The sequence below is a fragment of the Nelumbo nucifera genome, chromosome 3, assembly GCF_055504915.1.
Source record: "Nelumbo nucifera cultivar China Antique chromosome 3, China Antique-T2T, whole genome shotgun sequence".
Taxonomy (NCBI): Eukaryota; Viridiplantae; Streptophyta; class Magnoliopsida; order Proteales; family Nelumbonaceae; genus Nelumbo; species Nelumbo nucifera.
The window spans coordinates 31,577,729-31,591,423 of record NC_142651.1 but is presented as its reverse complement, the minus strand read 5'-3'; the positions used below and the strand labels follow the sequence as shown (position 1 = coordinate 31,591,423).

Genomic DNA, 13,695 nt, shown 5'->3' with positions numbered 1-13,695 from the left:
GGAGTTTCTTTCAGAAGCAGGAAGAAAATATGTAGTAGAGTGCAAGAGAAAAAGCAAGTTAGCAAGAGTCATTTGTGTCGAGGAGATTCTATTGCTTCAATAATTTCAGAGGTGAAAAAAAAAAAAAAAAACTAAGACCTTTGAGCTTGTACAATCTCACCCATCTATTGTGGATCTCATTGAGTTGAGCATCTTAAGAGAAAACTCTTGCAACTTAATAGGTTTGAGTTTTATATTTCTATATCTACCTATCAAGAGGTCTCTTGTTGTAACCTACAACGTTGTGCTAGGAAGTCACAGATGAACATGGGAGGATTCATGGAGATAGGGCACTGGAGAAAAACATTGAAGATTAAAGCTAAGGAGCTTCTTTTTGAAGAACTGACACTAAAGGGGCATTTGAGTCTGAAAATCAGGGAAGCAAGGAGAGGAGTGGTACTGGTAGAAGGTATGGGGGTGATTGAAGGTTTCAAGGAATTTTTGGAAGGTGCAAGTAACAAGGGTAAACAAATCAGCTGTAAGGAGTTTCTTTCAGAAGCAGGAAGAAAATATGTAGTAGAGTGCAAGAGAAATTCTAAAGGGTCTATCATAACCTTGACAGAATACTTTGGAAAGGGTAGGAAACAAACTGTTTTCTTCCCAGAGGGAAGGAAAGGTCAGGGTTGGAAGGAAGTTCTTGGGGTATTAAGTGAACTGCTGCAATGGTTGGGTGATAAAAGAGACGAAAATTCAACAGTAAAAGGGAAGTCAAATAGTACTAATAACCAGGTTGAGGATAATAAGCAAGAGGCTCTAATAGTAACAATTGGGGCAGGAAAACACAGAATGGGAGCAAATCTAAAGGGAGAAGACTGGGGAAACAAATTGATAGTTAAAACATCAACCTGTGTTGAAGACTAGACGAAAGTTTCAGAGTTGTTAACAACAAGATTGAAGTTGCAGAAAATGTTCATCTTAACTCCCTTTGAAAAAGGAAAGGCACTGCTGGATTTACTTGAGAACAAAGTAGAAGTTGAGGCCTTAAACATCGAAGCTAAACTTGGGAACTTCACAATCTCAAGATGGTGTCCAGGGTCAAATGCCAGAGACGTCTTTATTGAAGATGGGGTGTTGGTTCGAATACTAGGCCTGCCTTTTCATCTGTGGAAGCAAGAAACTGCTGAAGCCATTGCATTGATGTGTGGAGGATCACTTGGTGGTGTATTCTGGAGAGACCTCTACTCGGCTGCTATTCTACTAAATGGAGTAAAGCCAGAGGAGATACCACGGAAGATAGAGGTGAGAGTCAAAGGACAGTTCTATTGGTTGAGTGGGGCCACCGATTTGTGTTGTTGAGTGGGCCAATTTGTGTTTAGTTTATTTTCTTTTAAATTAAGAAGTTGTTGGGCCTTGGGCCCATTAGTTTTTATTTTAAAAGGGTTGTAACCATTTTAGTTTGAGTTGCCGCCCTACTAAGGGCATCTTTGTAATATCTCATATTTAAGTTAAATATAAATAGAATGAGGGGCTGGCGGCTAGGGTTATGATACACAATCCTAGTTGACCTTCTTCTCCTTCCTTCCCTTTTCTCTTTCTATTGCTGAAATCTACAACTTTCTCCTCTTCCTTTCACAAGAAGCTTGACCGAATCATCAGATAGTGGTTTCTACTTGGTATCAGAGCAGGTTGAAGGTTCTGGAAGTGATTCTCTCATGCAGCCCTAGATCGGCCGACTGCATGGAGATTTAAGGGGCTGATTGAAGCTCTCAGGTAAGCCCAGTTTTTGGATTTTCTTGATGGATCTGTATGCCCTGTAGCTGGTCTAGGGTTTCTCATCAGAATCAGGAAAAACTGGAGAAAGGGGAAGAGTCCTGTTTTTGTTGGACTCTTCAATTTTGACCTAGGTAGTGGTGCCCTAATTTTTTAGGGTTCCTTGGAGTTTTTTATAAGGGGCGATTCAAGTCCCACGTGGTTTGGAGGCTTCTAGAGAGGGCGGTTGCTTTTTCTCTCTCTTCTCCCATCCCACAGAAAATGAATCTTTCGTGGGAAGAAAGTCCAGGACACCAAAGGAGTGTCGTTGGTTCCAGAAGGTGTTTTGTTTGTTCTTGCTGCTTTTTTATTTGTTTTCTATACACTTTTGAGAAGCATGGAGGGACACAGAGTTGAATATAAGCCCGGGAATGAAATGGGACCTGTGGGAGGAGATGCTGGAGACCCCTTCGGAGTTGGGACCATTACTACAATTAGGTTGGATGGTACAAACTACTTGGAATGGTCCCAATCTGCAAAGATGGCCATTGGGACTCGTGGAAAATTGGGGTATATTACTGGTGAAGAGGTGAAACCTGAAACTGGCAACTCCTGGTGGGTGCAGGAAAATTATATGGTAATGACATGGTTGTGTAATTCCATGTTGCCACACATAAGTAAATGTTTTTTATGGGCAAATACTGCTAAGGAGATATGGGATGGGGTTGTAGAAACCTATTCACAAAGGAAGAATGTTGCTAGGGCTTATCAACTGAGAAATCAGATTATTGCTACAAGGCAGGGAGATAGATCTGTTGCAGCCTATTTTTCAGTCCTTAAGACCCTGTGACAGGAGATCGACCATCTAGAGACTTTTGCTTGGGAAACCACCAAGGATGAAGCTACCTATCAAAGACACTTAGAGAAGTATAGGGTGTTTGAATTCCTTGCTGGCCTTAACCCTGAGTATGACATTGCACGACAACATCTTCTTTCCAGGGACAGTGTGACTCTCTCCCAAGCATATGCCTTTGTATCAGGAGAGGAGTGCAGGAGGGATGTAATGATGAAGAATCTCATTTCTGATCAGTCCGCTATGGTTTATACTCTATTCAATTTGGTTGGCTTCATCCATTGAAGCTCTGCTATGGAAAGAGGCTCGCAGGGAGGGAGATGAGAAGGTTGAAGAAGAAGAGCTGCGTGGAAGTAAGTGATTGGCTGGTTCAAACAAGAATAACACTTACACTAAAATGGAAAAATACCTTTTGGAGAGACAAAAAGGTAGTAAATAGAGGGAAGGTCTTATGCGTAAAGAAGAAGAAAATAGGTTGCAGGGCAGCCGGACTTTTGCACAGGTTGTAGCTGGCACCAATACTAACGATTTAAACAAGGAGAAGGCATTGGTTCAAGGAGAACCGAACCCAGGTTTGGTGACTCTAAACCAGACAAAGGATTGAACGCATGTGGCCCCTCAAAAGTCACGTGGCATCACAGGTTGTAATTGTGGGCTAGGTAATCAGCAAAAGCCCATCAAGAAGTTAGGGTCAACACTCAAAGGTTCAAAAGGAGCTCATGACAGCCCATTTGAAAAAAAGAGTTAGGGGGACCACGTGAGTCACTTAAAACTCACGTGGTTGAACAGGGGGGCCTCTTCTAGACGGGATGATGTGTTTATCATCGTCCTATTCACGACCTTCTGCTGGTTGCCGCTCCTCAGGAACGAAATCGACTGGACAAAGCTTGCTACAATGGATTCCTGTGAAGAAACAAAGCAAGATTTCACCTGAAAGACGAAATCCTAGGTGCGCAAAAAGGAAGGATTTGACTTTCTTAGGAGATGGGGACTGGTTAGACGAGGAATACAGTGAAGATTCAGACACGGAGGACGCAGATAACATAGGTAGTGTTGAGTTGCAGGTTAAAGGGGATTTCCTGGAGGGAGATTCAACTGTTGGGGGCGAGATCGAGACAGGCAGGAAGGCTGAAACGTTGGCTACTGATGTTGTGCAAACTACACCCTCCTTAATTGAGGGAGCTAATCAAAGAGAGCAGTATTGTGAAGATATATCTTGATGTACATTATTAGTATAACCCTTGTTGTACAGTACTCTTATTATTTTATTTGTTCTTTTTTATCTTTCAGCCCTATAAGGGCATTCTTGTAACAATACATATCTTTTAATATAAAAGGGGCTCTTTGGGAAGAGGAAGGTAACTCAATTTTTGATGAGGCTTAGACATGAATATGAGATAATCAGGTCCAATATTCTGAGTAGGGGAACACTTCCATATCTAGATTCTATTTTAGGGGAGCTACTAAGGGAAGAGATTAGGCTTCTCACTATTGCCGGATTTGATGGAAAGATGACTAAAATTGGGTCTGAAACAACTTTTATTGCTCATGGAGGTAAGAATTCAACCTCCAAAGACTTCTCCAAAACCCAGTGTTATGAGTGTAAGGGTTTTGGGCATATTGCCTCTCACTGTAAGAAGAAGAATGTCTGCACCTATTGCAAGCAACATGATCACATCATTCCAGATTGTCCAATCTGACCAGCTAAGGGTTCTCAGAAAAAGACTCAACCTCGGGCCTATCAGGTAACAAATGGACAGGCAACTGACATTGTGTCCACTAAGGGTGATTCTTCGGTGAAAACCCAGTGTTATGAGTGTAAGGCTTTTTCTACTATTGGCTTGTCTAGTAAGTTCTCTACATATTGCTCTTCTCCTTCACATGCTTGGATTATAGATTCAAGTGCCACCAATCAACTAAATTCATCTTCTAAGACTCACCATAAACACATTGTTACTGCCAATGGTGAAAAGTTAGACATTATTGGTAGTAATGATTTATCCCCTAAACTATCACCCACTATGTCCTTCCCTCTCTCAAAAACCCTCTTAGTACCCAACCTTACTACTAATCTAATTTCTGTTAGTCAACTTGTTGATGAAGGAAATGCTCTCACCTTTTCTCATGATGATTGCTTGATATAGGACATACAATGGAAAGGTGAAAGGGAGGGGGCGTAGGCTGGGGCGTTTGTTTGCACTAGAGTTCGAGAAGTCTCAATCAAGAGCTTCTCTGTTGAGTTATAGAAATAATGTTTGGGATTTATGGAATAAACAATTGGGTCATCCATATTCTCAAAAATTGAAGTTTTTGTTTGACTCTGGTTTAACTAAGAATAAAATTCCTCCTGTTCATACTATTGATGTTTCTTACACTGCTTGTTGTTTGAGTAAAAGTCATGTTTTACCTTTTCTTCACACTTTTGAGTATGCCACTAAACCTTTTGAAATAATACATAGTGATATTTGGTCTGCTTCTATTACTTCACTATTGGGATACAAATACTTTGTATTGTTTATAGATGATTGTACCAGATACACTTGGATTTATTTTCTACAGCACAAATCAAAGGTCTTTGCGACATTTAAATTATTTCATACTATGGTGCAAACTCGTTTCAAGTGTAATATGAATATCCTCCATTCAGATTCAGGGGGAGAATATAGAGATGGAGACTTTCAAGCCTACTTGAGGAGTTATGAAATTCAATCTCCGCGTAGCTGTCCAGACACTCCTCAACAGAATGGTGTAGCTGAACGGAAGAAGACATATCCTCAGTGTTGTGCGGACATTACTACAAGAATCCCACGCTCCGACTTCATTTTGGGTAGAAGCAGCTAGTACAGTTGTGTATTTGATCAACTATCTTCCTTCTTCTGTTCTTGGCAACACTTCTTTTTTTTATCAGCAAAAGAGAACTTTATTTGAATTTAGGGTTAGATTAAAGTTTTATAGCTTTGTGTATGGGATTAATGCTCCCACACTAGTACATATTTCTGTCCCACTTTACATTGTAGCCCAAAACAATTGTTGCCTCAAAGCCCCTTGTTTAGCAAGATAATTAGCTAGCCCATTTGCACTCCTTCTAACCCATTTGAATTCAGCCTCTACCACCTTTGCAACCTTTTCCACTTCCCTTATCACTTGTTTGAAAGTCCACGGAGTATTTCTATTGTTTTTAGCCCAAGAGATGATCAGCTTGGAATCCCCTTCAACCTCAATATGCCTCAGTCCTAGCTGCTTAGCTATCTTCAGTCCTTGTAGCAATGTCATTAACTCATCTTTTAGAGAGTTGTCAATTCCAATCGGTCCAAAGAACAAAGCTAATATTCTCCTTTTAGAATTTCTTATTACTCTTCCGATACCTAACAGTCTCGGATTTCCAAGAGAGCTTCCATCAAAATTCAATTTAATCCTATTACCATTTGGAGGTTTCCATTCCATCCTTTCTCTTTCACTCTTGAGGATTGTGCTACTTCCATCCAAGATCTTAGAATGTTTGTGATTGAGAAGTCTTGAAAGATATGCAAAGATTTTACCCAATGAACTACTTTAAATTTAATGGTGTTGATTACCTCCTCCATTGTTCTACTCTTCTCCAAGAATATTCTGTTATTCCTTTCTTCCCAAATCACCCAACAAATAGTTGCCTTGTAGCTTTCCACATAACCTTCCCTCTTTTCTTCGGTTAGCTCAAAAAGTCTCAGTTGAAAAGTCTTGCCACATCTTGAGGGGAAACCCACCTGCAACCAAAGAGAGTACAAAAAAATTCCCAAATGTAATGCACAAAGGAACAAAATAATGATAGATGTGCCAAGGACTCACCACTTTCCTTACAAAGGGAGCACATGTAAGGAGAAAGGCAAGCAAAAGGTCTTCTTCTCTGCAGCATATCACAAGTATTTACCTTGCCAAGGAAAATTTCCCAACAAAAAGCTTAAATTTTTGGGGGGATAGGCTTACTCTAAATTTCTTTCACAGGGAAATCCCCAAATGGGATGCTAGGTGAAGCAAGAACACTAAAAAAGGAAGAACACGAGAAGAAGCCATCTGAAGGGCCTTTCCATATTTTGGAATCTTCCAAGGATGGGTCCAAGTGAACTTGTCCTATTAGATCCAGCAACTGAACTAAAGAGTCACATTCATTTTCCCTGAAGCCCCTTCCAAAACCCAGATTCCAATAGACCCCATTTGAACCAGCAATCAGCAATCAGCAATCAGCAATCTGCAATCAATCCCCAGTTCAGTATACCTGCATTGAAGTGGCTCCCACTCTAAGATCCTCTCTGCTATTTTCTTTGCCTGAGAAGATAAAAAGAATCCTCCCCCTGTTATCATGTTGAACAGGCCATTTTGGTATTTATTCCTTTGCAATCCATGACTCCACTTGCCTTTCATCAGGGTTGGATATGGAAAAGACCAACCAGACATGCTTCCAGTACCACTAGTCTCTCTTTCAACTTTGCACCCTCCTTAACTTTCCACCCACCAAGATGCCATGAGTTTAGGAAATAGAAAGCCGTATCCTTGTTTCCCTAGCTGTATTCGATTTGGCATCTGTAACTGGGTATCATAGTTTAGGAGATTACAAATTACCCTAGTCCCTAATTTGGTTGTCTTTGAAAAATCAACTTTTGTTATTTATAAATTACTCTATTTTTTTTCTTTACAAGCTATTCATATTTACTATCTAGAAGGATTCTAAGAATCTTCTTAGTAAACCTGTATTTGGAGGAACCTAACACTAATATGGAATGCTTACATAACACATTCAAAATTTTCTCTTTCCTGGGAAGGGGCTTTTATAAAGACTAAAGAATAAATAAGTGACCAACCATGCCTTAACCCTCAACCCAGTTCTGTTCTTGTAATTAACCTCAAAAAACAAACACTCCAAACTGCAAGATATGCTTCTATGCTATTTATCAAATTAAGAATATCTGCATAATAATGATAAAAGAAAAAAAAAATCAACCACAGGTTTAAAATGATGTATACATCTTTGTAGTTTCTGGCTGTGAATGCACTCCCAATCAAGAGGGCTACACAAATCAAAGCAGCTCCACAGAGACATGATCTACTTTTTGGATCCACCAGTAGAGAAACCTGAGAAAGGAAGACGGTAAAATAAAACAAACATGGTTGCATCTGTGGATAAGCATAACATTTTGCTTCCACGAGTATCAAAACTAAAATGCCATTTTAGATTCCTGGATTTAAAGATGAAAAGAAACTATGAAATTCCAACTGAAGTGCTTGCATAGATATATTTCAGTGGCAAGGAAAAAGGGTTTAAGTTTCAGCTGTGGATCTGCTTGGCCAAAACCAAAAAACAAGATGAGAGGTGCCACATGAATTAGGTAAAACATTTATAACCGTTCCAGTAAGCTGATCAATGTTGATTCATGATTACCCGTTCCCCTCACTTCAATTCCAATATGAGATAGTCAAGTGGGACAACAATTGAAGAACTTCTCAAGAAGACAAAGAACTGAAGATGACACTGAATCTTGTGATCTAGGATCTACATTTTTTTTAATTGGAAACAGTAATTTTCACTAAAAATAGCAATTAATCATCATACACAGTCAACCACTCAGAATATGAGTGTTGACCCCAATCAATTTCAAAAGTTCCAATACAGCCCCAAAGAAGTTTACCCTGAAGGTCCCCTGCTTTGCTAAACTATCAACCACAGAGTTGGCTGACCTCCTTACCCATTTGAATATTACTCCAAAATCCCTTGCTAAGAAAAGTATTTCCCTTATTTGTTGTCTAAAAGTCCATATACTCAGCCTTTTTTGTCTGCAGCCATCCTATTAACAGCTTAGAATCTCCCTCCACCTCAAAGTTTTGAAATCCCCATTGCTTGGCCAATCTCAGGCCTTGTAGTAAAGCCATAATTTCAGCTCTCAGAGAGTCTCCCACACCTATGGAACCAGAATATAGTGCCACCAGTCTGCCCTCCCCATCCCTGAAGACTCCCCCAGCTCTAGAGGGTCCTGGATTACCCAAGGAGCTTCCATCAAAGTTTAATTTTACCCTTTGTTGTGCTGCAGGTGTCCAATAAGACTGAAACACAAACCGTCTAGTTGAAGAATTTGCCACTGCAGACCATCCCCTTAGATCATCCACTGCTGATCTAGGATCTACATTGACCAATAGGAAAATTTATATGGTCTTTTTTTCGTATTAGTAACAATCAAGGATTTTTTATTGGAAACTATAAATTTTATTCAATAGCAAATAAATGTGGTTACATGTTAAAGCATGCAAAACAGCCCTACAATGTAACATTTAAATTTCAAATAAGGCTAAAACAGCTCAGATATGTTTCTCTATTGCTTGGCTAGTGCATCAGCCAAGCCATTTGCTGTTCTTCAAACCCATTGGAATCTGACTCCTTTTTTTTCGCTAGGTGTCATACCTCCCACATTCTCATCCAGTCTACAACCCGCTTAGAGTCACGTTCCACCTCAAATTTCTCACAAGCCTAGTTGTTTTGCAATCCTCAACCCTTTTCTTAGTGCTGGAATTTCTGCCCTCAAACTTTTATTGTTGAACCATAATTACCAATAAAAAAATTGAACCAGAATTGATAATAATCCAATAAGATGAACGGTGCACGTGAATAACATTTAGGAGCATATATAGATAATGACGGTCAAGAAGATATTGTATCAGTTGATAAGGTTTTAAGGTTAAGAAGGTAGCACACTTTGGTTGAAAGAGAAGCTGAGTTTGGCAAGAAATGGGGATTGTTCCTTTTAGGAGGGGAAGAAGCAACTAGAAGAGATAATTAAAACTTCTAAATCCGGTGAGAGTACACAAAAGAAGCTAGGAGAGTGAGGGCTGAGGTTTTGAGAAGTTTTTGAGGGTGGTAGGTGGAGAACGTAAGGGTGGTGATATGGCAGTTAAGACAAAGGAGTGGATATTGATATGGGGATTTAATTCAGTGAAAAGTAAATGGTACTGAAGGTTTTGGGGGGTGGATTATGATGCCATCTTAGGAGGGTGGATGGAATTTTTGTTGGTAAGGCAAGTAAGATGATCAAGAGAAGGGTTGAGGTGGGGTATTTCCATTTTTTTAGTTTTACATGGATATTTTGATATAGTAAATGAAGGTGATATAATGGTGGAGGGATGGCTGTTTGGGGTCAGGATCTCCTGAAAACAAAACCCCTGCACATACTCTGCAAGCATGGGCATCTAGCTGCACATTGGAAACATCTCCTCATGAATTTAAGATGCATGTACAGGAGATATTCCCAATGTTAGGCTGGATTCCGTGTTCTCAGAATTTTGCTTTCAGGAGATCCAGGCTCCTGTTTGGGTGGTTTTTGGTTTGGCGGGCTATTTTTGTTTTATCCCGTATATTGTTCTTCTCTTGTTGATGTCTTATCACCTGAGCTTTTACCATTTATTCTCTTTTAATAGAATTTATTCTTTACTATCAAAATAATATCATAAGAAAGTATCTACCTCTTTTTCTGATAGTTATCTTTAGACCTGGCAAAAAATTGACCCAGCCCATGAACCCGACCCAACCAACCCGAAAAAAAACAGGGTTAGGGTCTCATATTTAGCTACATGAGTGTGAGGATGACCCGACCTGATCCAACCAAGAAAAAACTGGGTTGGGTCATGGGTCAACCCGCTGACCCGATTGTCGGGTCTAATTGGAATTATTTATGCATTGTTAGTCTTTAATTTTACTATTTAGTCTTTACTCTTTGAATTGTTAAATGTTCAAGTTTTCTTATTTTATATTTTGAATTTCAAGGTTAATTCCTTTAATTTTGGCATTTTTCATGTATTTTTTCATTATTTTTTTAAATTTCAGTCTTTTTTTTATGACCCAAATTGACCCATTGGTCAACCCTAACTTGAACATTTAGGGTTAGGGTCTAGCATTTGACAACCCAACCCGAAATTCAACCCGACCCAAATCAACCTGAAGTGTCTTGACCCAACCTGAACCCGACCCACCCAACCCAATTGGCAGGCCTAGTTATCTTAGAAACAGTTATACAGGGTTGGAGCCAAGATAAACTGTAGTTTCCTGGTGTGTATGAGAACCATAACCCACCCTATGAAAGAAAAGGAAAAAAAAAATATTTAAGTTTGCCCTCTGTCTTAACATAATAAAAAAGGTGGATCAGCTAGAGTCAAGACACAGGGCCATCCGTTTTCCTCTCTTCTTGGCTAATGAGCTGATCCCGAAAGCAAATGAAAAAATAAATAAACAAACAAAACTAAAACAAGCTTATTTAAGGCGCCAGTGGTTGCCCTTCAAATGCTTGTTCGTTATTTTGAACTATCCAGATTTTTACTTAATTTAATTTTTCAATCAACTACCTTGCACTTCTTAGCAGTAAAAAAAGAGGGATATTGTTAGAGTAAAAAGAAGAATAAAAGGAAAGACATTTTGGGAAACATTAACGAACATTTAGTTAATCCACATCGCCATTGTGACTAAATTCAAATAAATTCTTTGCATTTAATAGTCATTATTTGACTCAATCAAATAAAAATTTGCAGTAAGCACTATTAAACCAGTAAATTTCTTCACCATCCAGTGTACTTCAACAAAAAAGTCAAGTAAATATAAACTTATCCAAGCACAATTACAAGGAACCTTACGTAATTTGATATCTTCATCTTCCATGAAACTAAGAATCAGCTAATGATACGAAGAACAGCTATTTTCCATCTCAAGGAATCTGTGAACAATGTAGAAGAAAATGAATAAAATTTAAGAAGTAAAAGAAAGACGGCCCAAAAGCAAGGAAGATTAAAAAAACAAAAAATAAATAAAGAAAGAAATAAAGAAAGGGGTGGAACAAAAACAACAGAACAATCAAAAAGAAGGATATTAATGTTCAAGCTTCAACCTTACTGACAAGCAAACATTGATAATGAGAGAGAGAGGGTTGTAACTTATCCTTGACAAGAACCCAGTTGTGGATTGTGGACTAACCAAGCAACTTCAGCTTGAACAGTGGAAGTCAGAAGCTACTAGTCTGCTAGAGAGAGAGAAAGAGAATCTGGACCACGCGAAGAGAAGCAACGTCGTAGGGCGAGAAAAGTAACATCGTGGGGCGAGAGGAGGGATGCACACACGTCGTGGGGCGAGAGGAGAGATCTCACAGCAGCATTTGCGATATAATGCATACACGTCTATGCAGAGTAAGGCGATTTAGAAGGCGTGTGTAGCTTGCCTGTTTGGAAAAACAGTCTGGGCTCTGGAAAAACTTGGCTCTTCGAAAGCTCCTACACAGCTCAGACTGCCTTTTACAAACAGCCAAACTTTTCGCTGATTGTAATTAGCCCTCCTTGTATAAACTTAAAGGACTTTTAATGAAAATATTGTCCAAACCCCAAACCAGTGAGTTTAGAGAAGAAAAAAGTTTTTTTGAGACAAAATTATCCCCGTCTTTCTCATCGTCTTCCATGGGCATCTGCAAGCTTGATTTCTCTGTTCTACTTGTGCTTAATCTTTTGTATCTTATTTATTAGTTTTGTTTTGTCAGACTTGTTTTTTTCTGGTCTGGTCTTATGAAGAATTACACTGGTTGTCAAGATTATACATCTGTATTACTATGGCTACAGTGGTTTTCCAGTTTAAACTTTAATGTTGCTTCTTGTGCTATTATAATCAGCTTACCTTCATCCAGTGGTAATATATAGTCATTCATTGTTGGTAGTCTTGTAGCTTCTACTCTGAAATTTAATTTTAATTATGAAACCCAACAGATAAATCCTGTTTTCCTATGTTTTTGTTTTCCATCCTTTGTGTTTGTTGTATTCTTTTGTTTGTTTATTCACATGATCACATTCCTTTGTACAATTGTATCGTAATCTGAAACACTCATAAACCCTTTTGGATTTGAATTTAGTTTACATTAATTATAATTTTGACACCCTTGTCATTTTCCTTCCGTCTGTCATAGAATTGGCTGGTTTAGAAAGAGTGCAAATTCAAATATGTTCAGGACACACAGATGTAGCCTATGCGTATTTATGTTTGCACCGAACATATCTGTATTTGCACTCTTCCCAAACAGAGCCCATGGAGATGAATTAGCTGTTCATGAGGAAATTGCTTTTCTGTTTTTTTTTTTTGGACAAAAAAGGTACTAACAAGAACTGTAACTGTACCGATGATATATGAAATCGTGGAATTGGTTTTCATTTTAGTTTCAGCTTTCAGGACACATCGACAATAAAGTGATGGGAGAAGTTCCGGCAATTTTACGGTGTAGAAGAGCTCTGGAATGTGAAAAAAAGATACTAATATATAAGGGTTTTGAAGGGAGTCCGGACCCAACATGTATGAGATGTGTGGTGTCGGATCATGTTGGGAAGGCGTTGGAACTTATGTTGCTGGTAGGTGATTTCAACTGAGGTTGGATCTCCTATCTGCACGTACCCATAGGACACTGCACCTGTACGTTGGGGACATCTTTACATGTCATCATTTATGGAGAGAAGACCTAGATTTGATTCCAACTTCAGCACTATTGTCAAAGTTGGCCAAGGCATGGTTTTGAAAATTGGACGGAATCGAAAGGTCAGACCATTTGACCTAAGAACTGGTCATGGCTTCCAAGTCCAGTTTTGGACCCTAAAACCGTTTAACTTGGGTTAGACTACACAGTTAGAATGACCTGGGGACCGGTGATCAAAATGGTTCCATTTGCAGATCAATTTTTAAAACCATGGGCCAAGGAGATGATAAACTTATGACATGAGTACTAAGCTATAGAGGAGTTTTAAGGCTACAAGTAGTTTTGAGAATTTCAAGGGTATCTTTTACCTTAAAACTAAACACCCTTACAATAGGGTTGTCAAGATGTTGGGCTTGGGTTGGGTGCAGGTAGAAACAGAATTGATCCATTAAGAAATGTCAAGGACCCAGAACCGATCAGGTCTGTAATTTTAGACCCATAGCCAAACTGATGGCTTCTCAATCACAATTGGGTTTGACCTGGTGGACCCGATTATAACAAACCTACTGATATATAACTCGGGTTGAGTCCAAATCAGTTTGGGATTGGGTAGAACCAGTTATAAACCAATAATAATCCGGACAATATATCAGGAACTAAAGA

The 13,695-nt window shown here is 39.1% G+C and overlaps 1 protein-coding gene across 7 annotated transcripts in view; it reads right to left on the bottom strand.

Moving 5' to 3' along the window:
• LOC104590836 (uncharacterized) overlaps positions 1-12,328 on the bottom strand; it is a 60,442-nt gene extending 48,114 nt beyond the window's left edge. Inside the window, exons 1-3 of one of the 7 annotated variants that reach the window (XM_088900166.1) lie at positions 11,522-12,328; positions 11,225-11,304; positions 7,580-7,687 (exon numbers count right to left, since the gene is read on the bottom strand). In XM_088900166.1, the coding sequence (XP_088756292.1) occupies positions 7,580-7,687; positions 11,225-11,242 (126 nt within the window). In that variant the 5' untranslated portion in view covers positions 11,243-11,304; positions 11,522-12,328. Of the gene's footprint in view, positions 1-7,579; positions 7,688-11,224; positions 11,305-11,475 lie in introns of all 7 variants that reach the window. The other 6 variants (XM_088900164.1, XM_088900165.1, XM_010249899.2 and 3 more) reach the window with 6 other exon arrangements.
• Between the last annotated feature and the right edge of the window lie 1,367 nt (positions 12,329-13,695).